We start from the raw sequence: 16,993 nt of genomic DNA on the forward strand, positions 1-16,993 counted from the left end.
GCTCTAATGGATATTCCAGCTACGATGAGGGCTGTCGTTTGTGAGACGCCTGGGCCAGTCTCAGTATTACAGATCAGACATGTACCAGTCCCAGTACCGGAGCCGGGACAAATACTCATCAAAGTGCTCGCATTCGGCATCAACCGCGCAGGTAAAGGTTCGCGCAGATTCTTGACTATCCAAGCTAACAAGATGGCAAGAAATGTTCACGCGGCAGGGTCACTCTCCCGGCGTCCAGTTTCCTCGAATTCTCGGCATCGAGCTCGTTGGCCGAGTCGCCGGCTATGCCACCGGGGAGGTTGCTCCCATCCCCATTGGTACTCTTGTTGCGACGTGCATGGGCGGCCTGGGCCGCGAGATTCCAGGATCATATGCAGAGTACGCTTGCCAGTCCTGTCAATTCGTTCTTCCCTTCCCAGATATTAGCCTAGACTTGGCGACGGTGGCAGCTCTTCCAGAAATGCTGCAGACCACATACGGCTCGTTGACGGAGGCGTTGAGCCTCCAGCCCGGGGAATCACTGCTGATTCGTGGTGCTACAAGCTCCATCGGATTAGCTGGTATTCAGCTGGCCAAGTATCTTGGTGCTTCTAGAATCGGGGCAACGAGCCGTTCTGCCGGTCGCGAAGCTTTACTGAGAAGCAGCGGCGCAGACATTGTCTACGTGGACGACGGCAGCGTTGCCAAGAAGATCCCGACTGAGGAGCAGTTTGACAAGGTCCTCGAGCTGATAGGAACAAGAACACTGAAAGATAGCATATTATGTCTCAAGCCAAAAGGAACTGTTTGCATGACAGGAATCCAGGGAGGCGAATGGGCCTTTAGCGACTTTTCGCCCATCACCGACTTACCACAGAGACGCCGACTTACTTCCTATGGGGGTGACCAGCATGATTTCATGTCTATGTCTTGGCAAGAGCTTATTTCGGCTGTCAAGGATGGTAAAATCAATATTCCAATTCGTCAGTTCAACTTGGATCAAATCCAAGACATTCACACAATTCTGGAAAGTGGCGGCGGCGGTCATAAAATGGTGGTCGTGATTTGATCGACCATGACCAGTATCTGTATAATATTCCACCAAGCCAAGTCGAATATACACTGAAATATATATTCTATGAGAGATTCGCTGATATAGGATAATAATATACAAAATCATGAAATTACTTCACCTTTCCAGCCTCGGCTTGAGCCTTCGCCTTGAGGCTGCGCCACTCGACGCAGACACTAGCGAAGATGGTGACGGCGCAGGTACCAGCCGCGATATAGAACACCTTGACAATAGAGGCATTGTAATCATGAAGAAGCTGATCGAGCTCATCTTCAGGCACCAATAATCGCAGCTCAGTAGCCCCGCCTCTGACAATTTCCTCGGCATCAATACCCGGCAGTGCTGCCACTTTTGATACGAGATGGCCGAGAAAAACGTTTTGCGCAATGGGAAGGAATATTGCCGAACCGAGGAAGCGAACAAGAATAACAGCAGCAGATCCTACGGCAATATAAGAGCGCTCTAGCACAGTTTGCACAACATTTAGATGCTGTTGTACACCGAGACCGGCACCGAAGCCCAAGACGATTTGTGAGCCAATCCACATGCCTTGACTGGTTGAAGTGGTAAATGTGCACATGAGACCGGCCCCGATGGGCGTCAAGATGGAACTGGCGACATAAAAGGGAGCGTAGTATCCGACCCGGGAGATGAAGATGCCAGAGCCAATCGACGCCACGACCACGGAGAGGATGGTGGGTAGGAGCATGAGGCCAGACTGCACCGCCGAAGCGCCTTTAATGGCCTGAAACCAGAGAGGGAGGTAGTACAGAAGTACCATCATCCCGGCGCCGTTGAAGAAACAGAAGAACATGGCGGCGGCGATGCTGCGCTGTTTGATGATGCGAGGCGGTAGAGTTGCACCTTCTTTTTTCCAAGCCTGAACCGCGACAAAGACGCCGACAAGGACAACGCACACAACGAGTAGAATGATAATTCTGGCATTGCTCCAAGAGTATTTGGTGCCGCCCCATTGCAATGCGAGGACAAGACAGATAATTCCGGGGAAGAAGGCGAGATTGCCAAGGGGATCAAGCTGCTGAAACTTGCCGACCAGTGTCTTTGCTCGTGGCTCCAGCGTCTGGCTCGGCAGGTCGACAAGGAATATCGTGGCGAGAAGGGACACTGCTCCTATCGGAAGATTGAGATAGAAACACCAGCGCCAGGTGACGTTGTCGGTCAACGCTCCGCCGACAAGCGGCCCAATGACAGAGGCGACGGCGAACAGGGCTCCCGCGGCACCCTGCCAGAGCGGTCTCTGCTGGAGCGGAATGGTATGAAACATGATGACCATGAGGCCAGAGAATAGACCAGAAGCACCCAACCCGGCCACGGCACGACCGACAATGAAGACAACGGAGCTCGGGGCCGCGCCGCAAATTGCAGAACCGAGCTCGAACAAGAGGACGCCTGCAAAGAAGAGGGGCTTTGCTGGGTAGTACTTGTAGACCTTGCCCATGAGGAGCTGAAAGCTGCAAGTAGTAAGGAGGTAGGCGCTGCCATACCAGCCAATGTCGTTTATGGAGTGGAACTCGTCGGTGATGCGCGGGATCGCGGTCGCGACAATGTTTTGGTCCTATACACTGGTGAGTAATGATGGGTGGTACTTTGACCACGTATACTGACGAGAGTAACGAGGAATAAGGCGAGATATAATGCAACCATTATGAGAATTCGTTTAATCACCGGCGGGTATTGCACCAGCTGGGCGACTGGCTTTGCATCGCCTGGTTGTTTCTCTTGGTCATGCGCTGATTCGGTTGGCATTGTTGCGGGAAGAACAGAGAATACGTAGTAGTCCAGGAGGTTTATTTCTTAAAATAAGAAAGGAGATTGGAGGAGAGTATTCTTGCTAATTTAACAAAACAAATGTTTGTCAACGCCGGCACTTATAAGTGAAGCTGACGAGTGGCGCCAGCTCGGGGTTGGACCTCGGGGCCCAGAAAGAAAGAATTGGCCCCGAGCCCCGACCTTACACCAACAGCATCCGCCGCCTCGGGGTACTGCGCGCAACTCCGAACTGCGAAAATAAATTATTCTCACCATCGCGATGAAAAAGAGAATTTCTTTCCGAGCTCCATGGCTCCGGAAAACACCCCCAGAACCAGCGCCGATGGCAGCGCCAAGACGTTTCTGTTCTCGTGTCTCGTTTGCCGGCAGCGCAAGGTCCGGTGCGACCGCGTCCAGCCGTGCGGCAACTGCGCACGCGCCAACGTTGAGTGCGAATATGTGATGCCGGTCCGCGGGAGGCGCACGAGGTCGAAGCCGGTGCGAGAGACGATGCACGCCAAGCTGCGGCGCTATGAGGACATGCTCAAGACGCGGGGTCTCGAGGTCGGCGTCGAGGAGCGAAGGAGCATGGCGCGCGCCATCTCAGAAGACGGCGCATCTGAGAGCTATACTGCTACAGAATCGATAACAAACCTTTCAGTGCCCACGCCCACGACCAGGGCCGAGGCTGCTTCGCCGCCGATGGGGCTTCGCTCCGCGTTGGTCGGGACACACGGGTCAGGGCCGAACGTGGTCAACGTGGAGGGTAACTCGCGATACTACGACAAGTGTGTAAATATCAACGAGCCATGTTTTATTGTTGCTAATTTAGACTCTAGCAGTACTTTGTGGACAGACACAAACGGCGAGGTAAATATGTTGGCTGCTTCATTTTCAGCATGACACTGATGGGAACCAGTTTCGACACCCCGACGAATTCACCCCCCTTAGCGACGATGACGAGGACGAAACCGATCTCTTCCTAGGATCAAGTTCTCTCAACTGTGGTTTCAACGGCTCCCTACGCGACTGCCACCCCACGTTGCACTGCCTGTATGCGCTCAAGGACGTGTACATGGACAGAGTTGATCCGCTCATGAAGATTATCCACCTTCCGACGTTCTGGGAGTCTGTGCGAGACGCTGCAGAGCGCAAGGAACAAGTGTCGAAACCTATCGAAGCGGTGATTTTCTGCTTCTACTTTGCCACCATTAGCGTTGTCGACGAGAAGCAATGCGAGGCACTGTTCAAGGAGAGCAAAAGGACAATGTTCTCAAGGTACAGGGCTATTGCCAGACATGCCCTCAGACAGGCCCGGCTACTCAGCACGTCCAGCCCCATGACTCTGAGGGCTTTCTGTCTTTTCATGGTATGCCATGGTCGTAGTTTACCTCTCTTGGAGCACTGGTGCTAAATGTCTGTCAGATGGGGATGCGTGGAACCATGCCATACGAGTCTCAACATATCCTATGCGGTATTGCCCTACGATTGGCCCAGAAGATGGGATTACACCGTGACGGAACATTGCTCGGGCTGTCGCTCTTCGAGACAGAAATGAGAAGACGTTTGTGGTGGTACATTGCACACCTAGACTTTCGCACTTCCGACTTGTTAGGCGCGAAGCCGTCGCTGGATATCCATACCGGCGACGCGGGGGTACCGTGGAACGTCGAGGATGAAGACCTGCAGCCCTCCATGACAGAAGTGCCAAAGGATCGCAAGGCCATCACATCCATCACCATGTGCCTCGTCCGCTGCGAGCTGTCCAAGTCGCTTCAACGCCTGTCAGGCATGGCCGGCACGTCGGCCGCCTCATGGGGCGACATTGGTACCGCCTCCAACATGAGCGCTGCAGAAAAGGACGCGCTCATCGACGAGCTGGAGGACAAGTTTGAGACGAAATATCTGCGCTACTGCGACCCGTCGCGGCCGCTCGACGTGCTGGTGACGTGCATGATGCGCGCCGCCATCTGCAACACGCGCCTCTTTGCGCACAACCCGCGGCGGTTCGCCGACTCGGGCGGGCAGGTGACGGAGGCGGAGCGCGGCGTGGCCTTTTCCAGCGCGGCCAAGCTGCTCGAGTACGCGTCCATGGTGGGCGAGAACCGGTCCCTGCGCAAGTTTGCGTGGCGCCTCAACCCGACGTACTTGTGGGACAAGATGCTCTTTGTGCTGATTGAGGCGCGCCGCAGAACGCGCAGCCCTGATCTGGACAGGGTGTGGGCGCTCATCGGCCGCGTCTTCTCGCAGTATCCGGACGCGTTTGGACAGGCGTCGGCACAGGCCGTCTACCAGGCCCTCAGCAAGTGGACGCTCGAGGTCTGGGACGGGTACGTCGCGGCCAAGAAGGCAGAGGGCATGCCGGAACCAGAGGAGCCGGCGTATATCGGGGCGATGAGAGAAAAGCTGGAGATGGCTGCACCAGCAAAGGCAAGAAAGGAGCAAGGAGTTGGAAATACGAGTATTATGAATACCGGCCCCGAGAAGACGCAGGAAGTGCCACTCAATGCCGAGTGCTTCGGCGAGTTCCCAGATCTTGGGTCATTTGAAATGGATCTGGACCAGTGGGTGAACTGGGAGCAGCTGGTCTCTGAACAGAGCGGCAGTGGTTTCTACCATGTGGAGGGATACTAGGCAACATGACCAGATGAAGATGGAACCAGTCATGATCAATTGACTTGTGGTCTCGTCATTGTGGTCTTGCGTCAGGCACGTTACCACGTCGCACTGACCGCAATATCGAACAAATCGCTTGCTTTCATAAAGATGGAAGCAAAGGGGCCCGGTCATGTCCTTGTTCCCGTCATCGACGCTAAGGGTCCAGCATCTGCAGCCAAGGCGGGCCAAGACGGCAGCCAAGCACGCCAAAGAGCATCGTGGGTTTGTTTGTGGCTGGCATGCCAATCGGATTTGCATGACGGGGGGGTCAAAGAGGCACACCTGGCGCCATGCGCTAACGGTCCATGTAGGCTCGCTGAAACGAGACATGTTGCTGCTTGCTTGAAGCATTGTCTCGTTTGTCACAGTCGTAGGGGTGTTGGCAATTTTTGTTGATTGGTGGTTGTTTGCTGCTCGACGCACGTGGATTCATGTGTATCTACCAACGCAAACGAATGGCGCGCTCAATGTACACTTTATTATGGTATATACATATATATTTATATGAATTGTGGTATTACAATACATGGCATAGCTTCGGTCATTGATTGGCCGCTGCGTCGACATCCTTGATGGCCTGCGCGAGGGCTTGTCGCGCTCTCTTTTCGCGCCGCGCAAAGGGTGCAGTAAAGTACTTGGTGGTATCAACAGTGTGCGCATGAGGATGGCTGAATTCAACGACAACCGCGGGGCCCAGTGAGGAGCGGGCAAGGCCTACGGCATTGCGCAGCATGTCACCGCCGACGCCTGTGCCTCGGTAGCGCAAGCGCGTAGCCCAGGCGCGAACCTGCGCCGTCGAGCCGTTTCCACGCTGCTGCTGCGATGCGGCCGTCTTGTGCGGGTTCTTGGCCTTGTCCAGGCGCAGCACGAGCGTGGCGATGATGTGGTCGGCGTAGCGGGCGTACATGACCGTGTCCTCCTGCTGCGCGGGCTTGTCGGTCGCGGGCGTGATGAAGCTGTGCCAGTTGAAGTTCTCGGCGCGCTGCACGTAGCCGTAGGTGTAGTACTGTATGGCTGCTAGGTAGGCGACGATGATGCCCGAGACGAGGATGACGGTGCCGGCCCAGTCGCTGCGGCCTTGGTACGCGACCCCGGCGAGCAGGGCCGCAAAGGGCCCCAGAACAGCCGGGTGGAAGATCATGGTCGAGGACGCGACCTGGCGCTGTTGCGCGATGGTGTCGGCGACGAGGCGCAGAGCATCGCGCTTCTCCTGGGCCGTCTGCGCGATGGCGTACGTGAGCTGAGGAATCTCGGGCTCCTCCTTGGCAGCGGCGGCGGCGGCGGCGGCAGGCTTCGACGGCGCCATCTGAGTCTGTGTGGCCGACATGCTGCGCGCGTCAATAACTAGACTGGCGATGCAATGTGGACGAGGTGAGTTGGCAGGACTGACAGTAGCAAGATCCAAGAATGGTGATTACGAGGGGAATAGGTGAAAGCTTGCAAGGAAGAAAAGTCGGGTACGGGCTGCTCGTGCGTCTCGGGTGTGAGTCGCGCGACACTGGTAAAAAAAAACCCGAGAGAAAAAAAAGCTCACAGAGTGACAGCCGGATGCCATGAACAATCGGCAGTCCGGCCGAGTCTACTCGGTCGCTAAGGACAGACACAGAGCTGAAGAAGTCGAAGCCTGCAATCCGCGACGGGCAGTCGCCCACGTGGGAGTGTGGAGTGAGCAAAATATTGAACTTGTAATTCGTAATCTGTCTCCGTACAGAGAGAGTGTGTACATAGGAGTACATATTATTACGGAGTACTTGATTGAGCAAGGACCCATGAAGGAACTGCAGCATGTGGAGGAGGGAAAGCGGGGGGCCGGGTAACCCGAAAGTAAGACCAGCCTAGAAGGTTTGGGGAGAATAACTAGTTCGTAGGTATTAACTAGTTGGGAAGCTGAGAGGGAGAATGAGGCGGGACGGGGACCAAGGAGAAGGAGGAGGATGAGAGCGCACCGGGGAACGGATGGTGAGACAGAGCAGGCAGATTTGGAAGAGGCAAGGCAGCACGCTCAACTTGCACCTGCATACAACTCTACAATTACCCAGGACATCGACCGAAAGTCAAATCAGTCGAGAACTATTGAGCGACTCGGTGGCCTGAAACGGAAGGGGGTCCAGAGCAAAGGGCCAATGGGCTTGGCCTGGGATCAGCGAGGCTCCGATGAGGCACACGCGCTAGTCGCAGCTGTGCATTTGAGAAACAAAAAATTTGTACGAATTAATAATGAGGAGATGACCGCTGAAAGAATCACGCCGGCTGTCTCAACAACCTGTTCCGTAGACTGTCTAACACTGATAACACTGGCAACTCACAAGTTGCACAACTCCTTTGAATAAATACCAACAATTTTTCCCCCTTTGTCCAACAAACAACAAAAAAAGACCATCATCATCAGCGTCCTTTCTCCCTTCTCCCCCCCGCAAACGCATCTCTTGGCCAATCGGCTGCCAAGAAGCCTCTTTCGCTACCGACCCGTACCAAGAAGACTGGCCCTGGGAAAGACGGCACGCGGTGGCGCCGCAACGTGTTGCCTTTCCGATCTCTCACTGGCTCAATCTCGTCCTTTATTTTGCTAGCGGGCTGCCCCCATTTAATGTATTCTTAGTGCAGAACCCTTTGGGGCGCCAGCGTCGACACACACACCATCATCACTTACATGAGGTTGGCTTTGCGGCAACGCATCGTTTGGTCTATTAGATTTTTTCGGGATTTTTTTCTTGACTCGACTCCCCGTTGTACCGGGACTGTTGCTCCCCAAATTACCAAGTTAGACGCCTCGCCACGCTATGCCTCTCACAGCCAGCCCACACACCACTCCCTCTTCAAACCCTCGCCCAATCCCCCGGGAACAAGCTCCAAGAGACGACGAAAATTCCCTAGAGCGATCCAGAGCTGCATGGGTCATGCGCGCCATCTTTTCCAGCTCCGAGCCATTCAGGCAGCTGGATTGATGGGCATGCTACAGACGTGCCCGCCCACCCGGCTATCAGGATAGGCTGCCCTCCCCCCCCCCCCCCCTGCCGGTGCCTCAGCTCACCAATGTCCATGCTGGATATAAAGAAGATCCCCTGGCACACCCCCTTCCTTTTTTCTTCTTGTTCTTTTCCACTTGTACAAGACTAGCACCTTGGCAATCGACCTTGGCAAACTTGGCAGATCGTTTCTCTGCTCTTCTTCAGTCTCTTTTGACGCCAATCGTCGTCCTCAGCCCACACACACAATGAGCTCCGAAGACAACAACAACACCACCACCGTCGCCAGCTTCGGCAAGACGGCCGGTGGTAACTCGGCATACACCAACTTTAATAACCAGTTTGCCCACGTCGAGTCGTTGAATGAGCGCAGACGACTGGCTCTCGCCGAGATTGACAAGGCCCCCTTTGGATGGTACCATGTCCGCGCCTGTGTGGTTGCCGGTGTCGGCTTCTTCACTGACTCGTACGACATCTTCACGGCCTCCATGCTGACCATTATGCTGGGTATCGTCTACTACCCGGGCACTGGCAAGATGCCCGCCTCGTCGGACAATGCCATCAAGCTGGCCACCTCGGCCGGCACCGTCGTTGGTCAGCTTGGCTTTGGTGCGCTGGCCGATATTGTCGGCCGTAAGCGCATGTATGGTCTGGAACTCATCATCATCATCTTTGCTTCTCTTGCCCAGTCCCTGACTGCTGCCGGTCCTGCTGTCCACATTGTCGGCCTCATCATCTTCTGGCGTGTGAGTGCCCTTTCCGCCCTCTTTCGCAACCAACCATGCCAGCGTCCGATCCTAATTCAAAAAAACTAGGTCATCATGGGAATTGGTATCGGTGGTGATTACCCCCTCTCTTCCATTATTACCTCTGAGTAAGTTTTCTCCCATTATTCCCTACAGTTCTGCGCCTTTCTCCGAGATGCGAGAGAGAGAGTCTTGTCGAGGTTATCGCGACTAACACGGTCCAGGTTCGCCACCACCAAGTGGCGCGGTGCCATGATGGGTGCCGTCTTTGCCATGCAGGGTTTCGGCCAGCTCGGCGCTGCGCTTGTCATGCTCTTCGTCACTCTCGGCTTCAAGAATGCTCTCGAGGGCGCCAAGGACGTCGCTCACTGCACCGGTGACTGCCAGGTCGCTGTCGACAAGATGTGGCGAACCCTCATCGGATGCGGTGTTGTTCCTGCCTGCATCGCCCTTTACTGTACGTACACACGAAAAGTCACCACCGCCAAGGACAGGACATGATTGCTGACAGACCCTTCATAGACCGTCTTACCATCCCCGAGACTCCCCGTTACACCTTCGATGTTGCTCGCGATGTCGAGCAGGCCGATAACGATGTCAAGGCTTATATCAACGGCAAGTCCGAGGGCGAGACCGACCAGGTAGTCCGCGCCGAGGCCCACAAGCAGGCTGACAAGGGCCTCGAGGTCCCCAAGGCCAGCTTCCGCGACTTCTGCCGCCACTACAGCAAGCGCAAGAACTTTCTCCTCCTTCTTGGAACTGCTGGCTCTTGGTTCTGCCTTGATGTCGCCTTTTACGGTCTCTCCCTCAACAACGGCACCATTCTCGAGGCTATTGGCTACTCTACCGCCTCCGGCCATGTCAAGAATGTGTACGAGCTTCTCTACAACACCGCCGTCGGCAACGTCATCATTGTCCTTGCTGGTGCCGTCCCCGGTTACTGGGTCACGGTTGCCACGGTTGATACTCTCGGTCGTCGTCCCATCCAGATGGCTGGCTTCATCATCCTCACCATTCTCTTCATCGTCATGGGCTTTGCCTACCACCACCTCCCTCCCAATGGCCTCCTCGCCATCTACGTCATTGCCCAGTTCTTCTTCAACTTTGGCCCCAACGCCACCACCTTCATTGTCCCCGGTGAGGTCTTCCCGACTCGCTACCGTTCCACCTCGCACGGTATCTCTGCCGCATCGGGCAAGATCGGCTCCATCATCGGCCAGGGTGCCATTGCAAGCCTCCGCACCCGTGGTGCCACCAAGACCAACGCCTCTCCTTGGCTCGACCACGTTCTGGAAATCTTTGCTCTCTTCATGCTTCTCGGCTGTGCCACCACTCTTCTCATTCCCGAGACGGCCCGCAAGACCCTGGAAGAGCTCTCTGGCGAGGATGACTACGCCAATCACCCTCGTGATATCGAGGCTCCGGCCGAGACCAAGCCTGTCTCTGTTTAAAGCTCGTGTCGCGACTGAAGCATTCAGTGTACCATGTATGAAGAAAATGCGACGATGTTGCTGGATGTCTTTCGGTGCCTTCTTTTATGTTCATTATTTTTGCGCTTCGCTAGGGAGAATACCCGTATAATACCTTAGATTGCAGCCAATAATACCGTCATCTAATTCAAGATGATTTTTCTCATTCGGTTTTTACTCTACCGTGATGGATCTCTCCCTCAACCCGCACATGCTTCGACTCACAATAGTTTTCGCTACAGTCCCCCCCAACTGCAGCTGATCCCATACTATTTACCAAGATCGAGACGTCTCAGATGACGTCCCTCGACGATTATTGAGGTTGTGGACCACACTCGGGCGCTGAAGGGTAGGATCGGGAGAACTTCCCAAAGCAGCAGCTACACAGGTTGCAGTCTCAAACAAAGCTACCCGAGATCCAGACTTGGCCCAAGACAGAAAAGAATGAATCCTGAAATATTGAAATCCTGTTTCAACCCAGTGAATGTATCACAGGGAGAAGGGATTGCTATATATTGGAGATGTTGCCCTGTAGCATCTCCACGATGATACCAAACGGACCAAGTCAACTCCTGCCACCATGCTTCACGCAAAATCTTTAGCCCTCCTAGTTGCGGGCATCAGCTCTTCTGTAGCCTATGAGTACTTTACTTTTGACGGCGAGGGTTTTCCTTCTTGCCACAACGTCAGCGAGGTCTACGATGCGTATTCCGTCGCCCAGGTGCAGTCCCTGGTTCGCGATGCCGCCTCTCGCGGCCTACAGGTGCGCGCCGGCGCCAAGGGCCACATGTGGTACGATACGCAGTGCTCCGACGATGCGACCATGATTATCCGCACCGAGCATCTCAACGGCATCTCCAACTTTTCGCTCGAAAAGGGCGCCAGCGAGGGCACCGTCGTCGTCGAGGGCGGCGTGACATTCTTCCAGCTCGCCGACTACCTACACGAGCGCGGCGCCAACATTGGCACCGGCCTGGTCAACTGGAATGTCTCGCTCGGGGGCAGCGTGGCCATGGGCGCGCACAGGACCGCGCTCCGCGAGGATGCTGCTGTTGTGGGTGGTGTGCTGGCCATGGACATTGTCGACGGCTCGGGCGAGGTGCGCCGCGTGAAGAGGAACGAGACTGATGATGCCTGGCTGGCGGCCTCGACGTCCTTGGGTCTTCTTGGCGTTATAGTCAGGTTGGAGATGAAAGTTCATGCCGAGACCAAGGTCTATGCCATGCAGAAAACGTGAGTGATGCCAACAGACCAAACCTGAGTGCAGGAGCTGACCAGCCATAGTCTTGACGAGAAGGATGTGCTCGATGGCGACATATATGGCATGATTGCCCCTTACATGACAGCCAACTTCTGGGTATGTTCTCTTGAAACTTGTCCTGGGGCCTTTTCTAACCAGAGAAAACAGTGGTGGCCATGGAAGCGCAAGTTCCACTGGCGCTACTACGACGTCGTCCCCGACAACACCTCGTCGCAGAACGCCTTCCAGTCGACCTTTTCCGTCACTCCTCTCAAAGCGGCCGCCGCTCACGGCCTCCTCGACAGCGGCAAGTACCTGCAGTGGTCCAACTGGGCTGCCGAGGCCGCCTTCTTCGATGGCTGGGAGAAGCCCAACTTCCACGACAAGGAGACGGACGCGGCCATGACCACGTGGCCCGTCTACGGATCCCACCACGACGTTCTCGTCGGCGGGCTCTACCCCAAGCAGACGCCCGAGTGGGACTACGGCCTGCACAGCTACACGCTGGAGCTCGCGTTCCCGGTAACCCGCGCCAACGAGATGCTCAGGCGTGTCCGGCAGCTGTTTGACGACGAGCAGAAAAAGTACATCTGGATGACGGCCACGTATCGCAGCGGCATCAACATCAAGTTTGGCAAGCCCCATTTTGACTTTTTGGGCCAGGTCACGACCGGCACGGCAGACGGCCAGGACTGGAGCAAAGGCGCCATCATGCTGGACTTTCCGACCTATCGCCCTGTGGTGGGCGACCACAAGCGGTATAACGAGGATTTCTGTAAGTCGATTTGTACATTATTTCCATCTCGATTCCATTACGTCGTCATTTACAAAAAGGTTTCCGAAATTGAGGCTGACACAATGTACTAGACATTCGACTCGCCAACATCTTGATTGACGAGTTCCCCTGTCGCCCGCACTGGACCAAAAACACGCGAGATGTGTTCAAGCGCGCCGTCAAGAACCTTGATAAATCGGCAAGTTACATCCGATTCTTCGTATCCAAGACAAAGGCTTTGGTCTAACGTTTACAGTATCTCGCTCGCTTCAAAGCCGTCAAGGACCAGTTTGACCCAAAAGGTCTGTACCGCAGCATAGTTGGTGAAATTATTGGCCTGTATGATTGAGATGCTGCACTAGAAGCGGCTGACCTGAAATTTGAAACAGACAGTAGACAGGTTAGACAGCCATGTAAACGAATGGATTCTTCTGTCAGACTGTTGCTTGCAAGAGATCCGCCGCGCACTTGTTGTGACGTCAGGCTAAACTGACCTCGGCCTCGGCATAAAGCAAGCCCGAGATTCGCTGGACTTGTTCTTTGTAGATCTCAGGGGCCGTTCGTTTGGTCGCCTAAAAATTGGCCCAGCTGTCTTGTGTGGAGTGATGCATGTTCAACCATCTGGACGAAACCGGACAAACCTCCGAAACTGGAAATATTGGCCAACATGTGACTGCAACACAATGAGGGAGATGTTGCATCATTGTTTTAGGCTTGTGTACATGTTGACTTGGAAGTGATTTAAATATTGGGGCTTCACCTGCTCTTCGTCGTCTGCTCTGGTGCTCCTGTTCCGGTCAGGATGTGAAGCCTACAATCATCCCGCTCCAAATTATTCGCCAACTTGAGTATCACCGCGCGAATGGCCAGATATGTATTAGAGATAAGATTGAGAGAGAATGTAGCTTTCCCCAAGTTGAGTATTAATCTCAATAAAATATGGACAACAGTATACATGGAAGAAAACCTTGTCTATCCGAGCCCAAGATGCATGGCCACCGGCGAATGGGCCTTCTTGCCATTCCACAACGCGTTGCAGATTATAGCGTATAATGAAGCGAAAGACTCGAGGCGTTGTCGTCGTATTTAGAGGGGCGACTTGGCATCACGGCCGCCGAGGCCGAGGCCGCTGATGAGGGATCCGGCCGTGTCGTCGCTCTGTCCGTTGCCGGAGCCGCCAAGGCCAGGAATGAGGCTCTCGACGCTGTCGAGAAGAGGGCCGACGCCCTTGATGAGGCCGGAATGACCGCCCAGAAGGGGCAGGTCGCGCTTTTCGGTGGGCGCAGCGGCGACGCTGGCGATGAGGGTGGCCACGATGGCAGCAATGGTGTTGGCCTTCATTTTTGTGTGTGGGTTGTTTTTTCAAGAAGTATTGAAAGATTGTAAGTAACAGTTGAGAGAACAAAGGTAGCGATATTGTTTTTATTTTTGATACCAGTATTGACTGCTTCGGTGTTCTTATAGTCTGCTAAGCGCTGGCGATTTGAGACACAATGTTGACGCCATTGTTAGCTTGCGCAGAAATTTGCAGGAATTTGCAGAGACTTGGCAACTGCCGTGCTGTCCCGACGATGGTGCGATGCCATCTTGCAGCTCGCCGGGAGATTATTCCAAGACGTTTTCCATGTCGCGATTTTAGTGCATTAGGCGAATGGCGTCCCTGGTGCCGATCCCATCCCCCCCACGAATGCCAGCCGCACAAGAACCAAGGCCGATTCGATCGCATGATAAGCTTGTCCTAATTTAAAATTCTGACTAGTACATATGCAGGTCTGCAGAAATCCGGGCTGGGCTTTAATAGCTCGCTTAGTATACACCTTCAAGTCAGTGCGTCGCTGAGTCGCTCACCACTTACACCGAGGTTCCGCAGAGTAGCACCGACACTATCAGTATTCAGTTTTATCATACAGCTGAAAGTTTTCACCAGTCTCACTACTTGTCAGCCCAAATTTAATCAGGGCTCATCACGGAGCAGATCCAGGCACCTCCGCTGCTCACCGCGCAGATGCGGCCACCACTGCTGCGCCACGTCCCAATCCCGAGGTATGCGCCGTGGACGGTGTGGTACGTTCCGACCAGAGGCTGGGAGAAGACCTTGCCGCACCGCTTCAGCACCAGCTCATAGTCGTGCTGCACCACCCTGCGCTGGGCCACCAGGCTCGCGCCGGCAGGATCCAGTCTGGGGCTCTGCAGGTCGCGCAGCGCGGCCAGCCACTCGTCGGCGTCGAGGTCCTCGCCAAACACGATGCCCGCCCCCTTGCCTCCGCGGACGGGCTTGAGCAGGTATCCGTCCTTCAGGCCCGGGTCGGCTTGCGACTGGTGCAGCAGCTCCTGCATGTACCGCGAGCCGGGCAGCGCCGTGTCGGCGATGCCCTTGGCCAGCGCCTGCGCCTGCTCCACCGAAAGCACGCCACGCCGCACCAGGGACGGCAGCTCCTGCTGGATGATGCCCAACATGCGCTTGTCGTGGACGAGCAGGATTGTCCGCATGTCGTTGAAGCAGCGCAGGCTGATGTGGCGCATCATGTCCCGGTCTAGGGCCGCGAGCTCTCGTTGCTGAAGCTCCAGCCCAACCTGGTCGATCTTTTCCACCACCTCCCCGCTCGGCGTCTTCAGCGTCGATGAGCTCTTGGCGGATGACTTCACCAAGCAGCAGAGCATGGTGCGTCTCGGATCCTCAGGGTCGGGAATAAGTCGCAAGTCGTCGGGGGTAATCAGGCGTGGGGTGACGCCGAGCCGGAGCTGAACAGCATGTATGAACATGCCAATGTCAATTCCCTTTTCTTCACCTTTCAGCAAATAAAGAGGACGGTCATTCCGAAAGAGACGGAAGAGTCCGTTAACAAACTAATGTCAGTCAGTAAGTATATCATGCACGGCAGTACCGCACGACTGGTTACCGTACCTCTGCTCCATCTGCGGCACCAACGAGCCCTGACTTCTCCATGCCCATGCTGTCAAGCGCCGTCTGTCCGTAGCTTCCATGCATGAAGCCATTGAAGCAAAATCGGGCATTTATCTCTGTGAGACGGAAGTTCTCGTCACCATTGTCGTCTTCAACCAGAAAATCGGGCCTCCAAGATCCAAGAGTTTCTGTAGAGTAAGGCGCGAGGTTACCCTCTGCGACTTGCGTGTCCAACCACTGGTATTTGTCAGAGTCTCCCTGAGCTCTATCAGTCAAGAAACGTATATATTGCCTACCTGCAAGAGTTCTTCTTCGTCTTTCAGAAGGGGCATCCTCTCCGGGAATCTCGCGTCTCCATCTGTAAACCACCTTTTGACAATGTCCACAATGGCAATGATGATGGACTCATGAAACAGCACTAATTGATTGTGATGGCGCTTGTACATGAGGATTGGTCGCGGGCAGCCGTAAGTGTAAGATGTGCCTCCGGGCCAGATGTCGGCAGGGCATCTCTCGAGTAGAATGGACTCATGCTTCTCATGTTCACTTGCGTAAACAGTTTCTGGCGTATCTTGACTCGGATTGACGGCCAAATGGCCGAGGGGGCCGCGACCAAGATGCACTTGCTGCATACGAAGTGGGATCGGGCCTGGCATGGTGACTTGTTGTGAGATATGGAATACAACGATTCAAAGAGGTATAGAACAGAAGTTGATGCTCAGGTCGAGCGCCATGGAACCCTCATGGGCTCGACGCTCTTATAGTGGCTGCGCATCCATAGCTGCGGCGTTTACCGCAGCAGCTCGAAATATGCACGCCTTGGAACAAGCAGCCAAGAAGCTGAATCTAATTAGCCCGCCATATCTGCAAGTGAAAAGGCCTTCCTTGTAATATGCACATGTATGCGTCTTGTATCGCATGAATTGGTAGGAGTGGGACGAGGTAATACTTGACGCCAGCCACATGCGACCAGATTGAGGAGGATGCACATCAATCGCAGCCCAGGCCTAAAGAAACGGCAGCAGTTGCTAAGGACAATTTTTCCCAACAATGCAAGGCATATTTAAAAGCACTAACCTTGCGAGTCTTACAATTTTGGTTCTTCTGAAGATAGGCTTGGCGCTTGCCAAGCACGTCGGCGGCTCTGCATAATGTCTCGGGATCATGGACGCCAGGCTGTACGTATTCGAATTAGGTATACATCAATAGTTACAGTAGACTTCACCGCCCGGTTGACATGATTTGTTTTCAGGCCCCTTTCTGGTATGTATTTTTCTAGTCGCATCCTCGGTATGCAGAAAACGAGCGCCTTGCTGGCGGCAAGAAAGTGTACTAGCCAAGATCAAGACAGGGATAAAGAATATAGGCACGAAATCAGATAAAAGGAATAAAGAAGACTAGAGGAATAAAGGA

General features: G+C 54.5%; 7 protein-coding genes across 7 annotated transcripts; 4 read left to right on the forward strand and 3 right to left on the reverse strand.

The window, feature by feature from the left end:
* Nucleotides 1-6: 6 nt before the first annotated feature.
* Nucleotides 7-1,048, forward strand: CCM_00847 (zinc-binding oxidoreductase, putative; the record flags this gene model as incomplete). The annotated part of the gene is made up of 2 exons (XM_006666006.1): nucleotides 7-151; nucleotides 201-1,048. 2 exons carry the CDS (start codon nucleotides 7-9, stop codon nucleotides 1,046-1,048), a joined length of 993 nt encoding a protein of 330 aa, XP_006666069.1.
* A 115-nt stretch (nucleotides 1,049-1,163) lies between these two features.
* On the reverse strand, nucleotides 1,164-2,818 carry CCM_00848 (efflux pump antibiotic resistance protein, putative; the record flags this gene model as incomplete). The annotated part of the gene is made up of 2 exons (XM_006666007.1): nucleotides 1,164-2,627; nucleotides 2,678-2,818. 2 exons carry the CDS (start codon nucleotides 2,816-2,818, stop codon nucleotides 1,164-1,166), a joined length of 1,605 nt encoding a protein of 534 aa, XP_006666070.1.
* Nucleotides 2,819-3,130: 312 nt separating this feature from the next.
* CCM_00849 (C6 transcription factor, putative) lies at nucleotides 3,131-5,455 on the forward strand (the record flags this gene model as incomplete). Its single annotated transcript, XM_006666008.1, has 3 exons — nucleotides 3,131-3,691; nucleotides 3,741-4,190; nucleotides 4,247-5,455. 3 exons carry the CDS (start codon nucleotides 3,131-3,133, stop codon nucleotides 5,453-5,455), a joined length of 2,220 nt encoding a protein of 739 aa, XP_006666071.1.
* A 565-nt stretch (nucleotides 5,456-6,020) lies between these two features.
* On the reverse strand, nucleotides 6,021-6,806 carry CCM_00850 (acetyltransferase, GNAT family; the record flags this gene model as incomplete). Its single annotated transcript, XM_006666009.1, has 1 exon — nucleotides 6,021-6,806. One exon carries the CDS (start codon nucleotides 6,804-6,806, stop codon nucleotides 6,021-6,023), a length of 786 nt encoding a protein of 261 aa, XP_006666072.1.
* A 1,887-nt stretch (nucleotides 6,807-8,693) lies between these two features.
* On the forward strand, nucleotides 8,694-10,642 carry CCM_00851 (inorganic phosphate transporter PHO84; the record flags this gene model as incomplete). The annotated part of the gene is made up of 4 exons (XM_006666010.1): nucleotides 8,694-9,191; nucleotides 9,261-9,319; nucleotides 9,416-9,648; nucleotides 9,714-10,642. The coding sequence occupies 4 exons, from the start codon at nucleotides 8,694-8,696 to the stop codon at nucleotides 10,640-10,642; spliced, it is 1,719 nt and encodes a 572-aa protein (XP_006666073.1).
* Nucleotides 10,643-11,240: 598 nt separating this feature from the next.
* Nucleotides 11,241-13,024, forward strand: CCM_00852 (FAD/FMN-containing dehydrogenase; the record flags this gene model as incomplete). The annotated part of the gene is made up of 5 exons (XM_006666011.1): nucleotides 11,241-11,893; nucleotides 11,945-12,017; nucleotides 12,069-12,675; nucleotides 12,768-12,895; nucleotides 12,932-13,024. The coding sequence occupies 5 exons, from the start codon at nucleotides 11,241-11,243 to the stop codon at nucleotides 13,022-13,024; spliced, it is 1,554 nt and encodes a 517-aa protein (XP_006666074.1).
* Nucleotides 13,025-14,625: 1,601 nt separating this feature from the next.
* Nucleotides 14,626-16,236, reverse strand: CCM_00853 (uncharacterized protein; the record flags this gene model as incomplete). The annotated part of the gene is made up of 3 exons (XM_006666012.1): nucleotides 14,626-15,522; nucleotides 15,581-15,838; nucleotides 15,877-16,236. The coding sequence occupies 3 exons, from the start codon at nucleotides 16,234-16,236 to the stop codon at nucleotides 14,626-14,628; spliced, it is 1,515 nt and encodes a 504-aa protein (XP_006666075.1).
* Nucleotides 16,237-16,993: the final 757 nt, after the last annotated feature.

Source organism: Cordyceps militaris (assembly GCF_000225605.1).
Source record: "Cordyceps militaris CM01 unplaced genomic scaffold CCM_S00001, whole genome shotgun sequence".
In the NCBI taxonomy this organism is placed as follows: domain Eukaryota; kingdom Fungi; phylum Ascomycota; class Sordariomycetes; order Hypocreales; family Cordycipitaceae; genus Cordyceps; species Cordyceps militaris.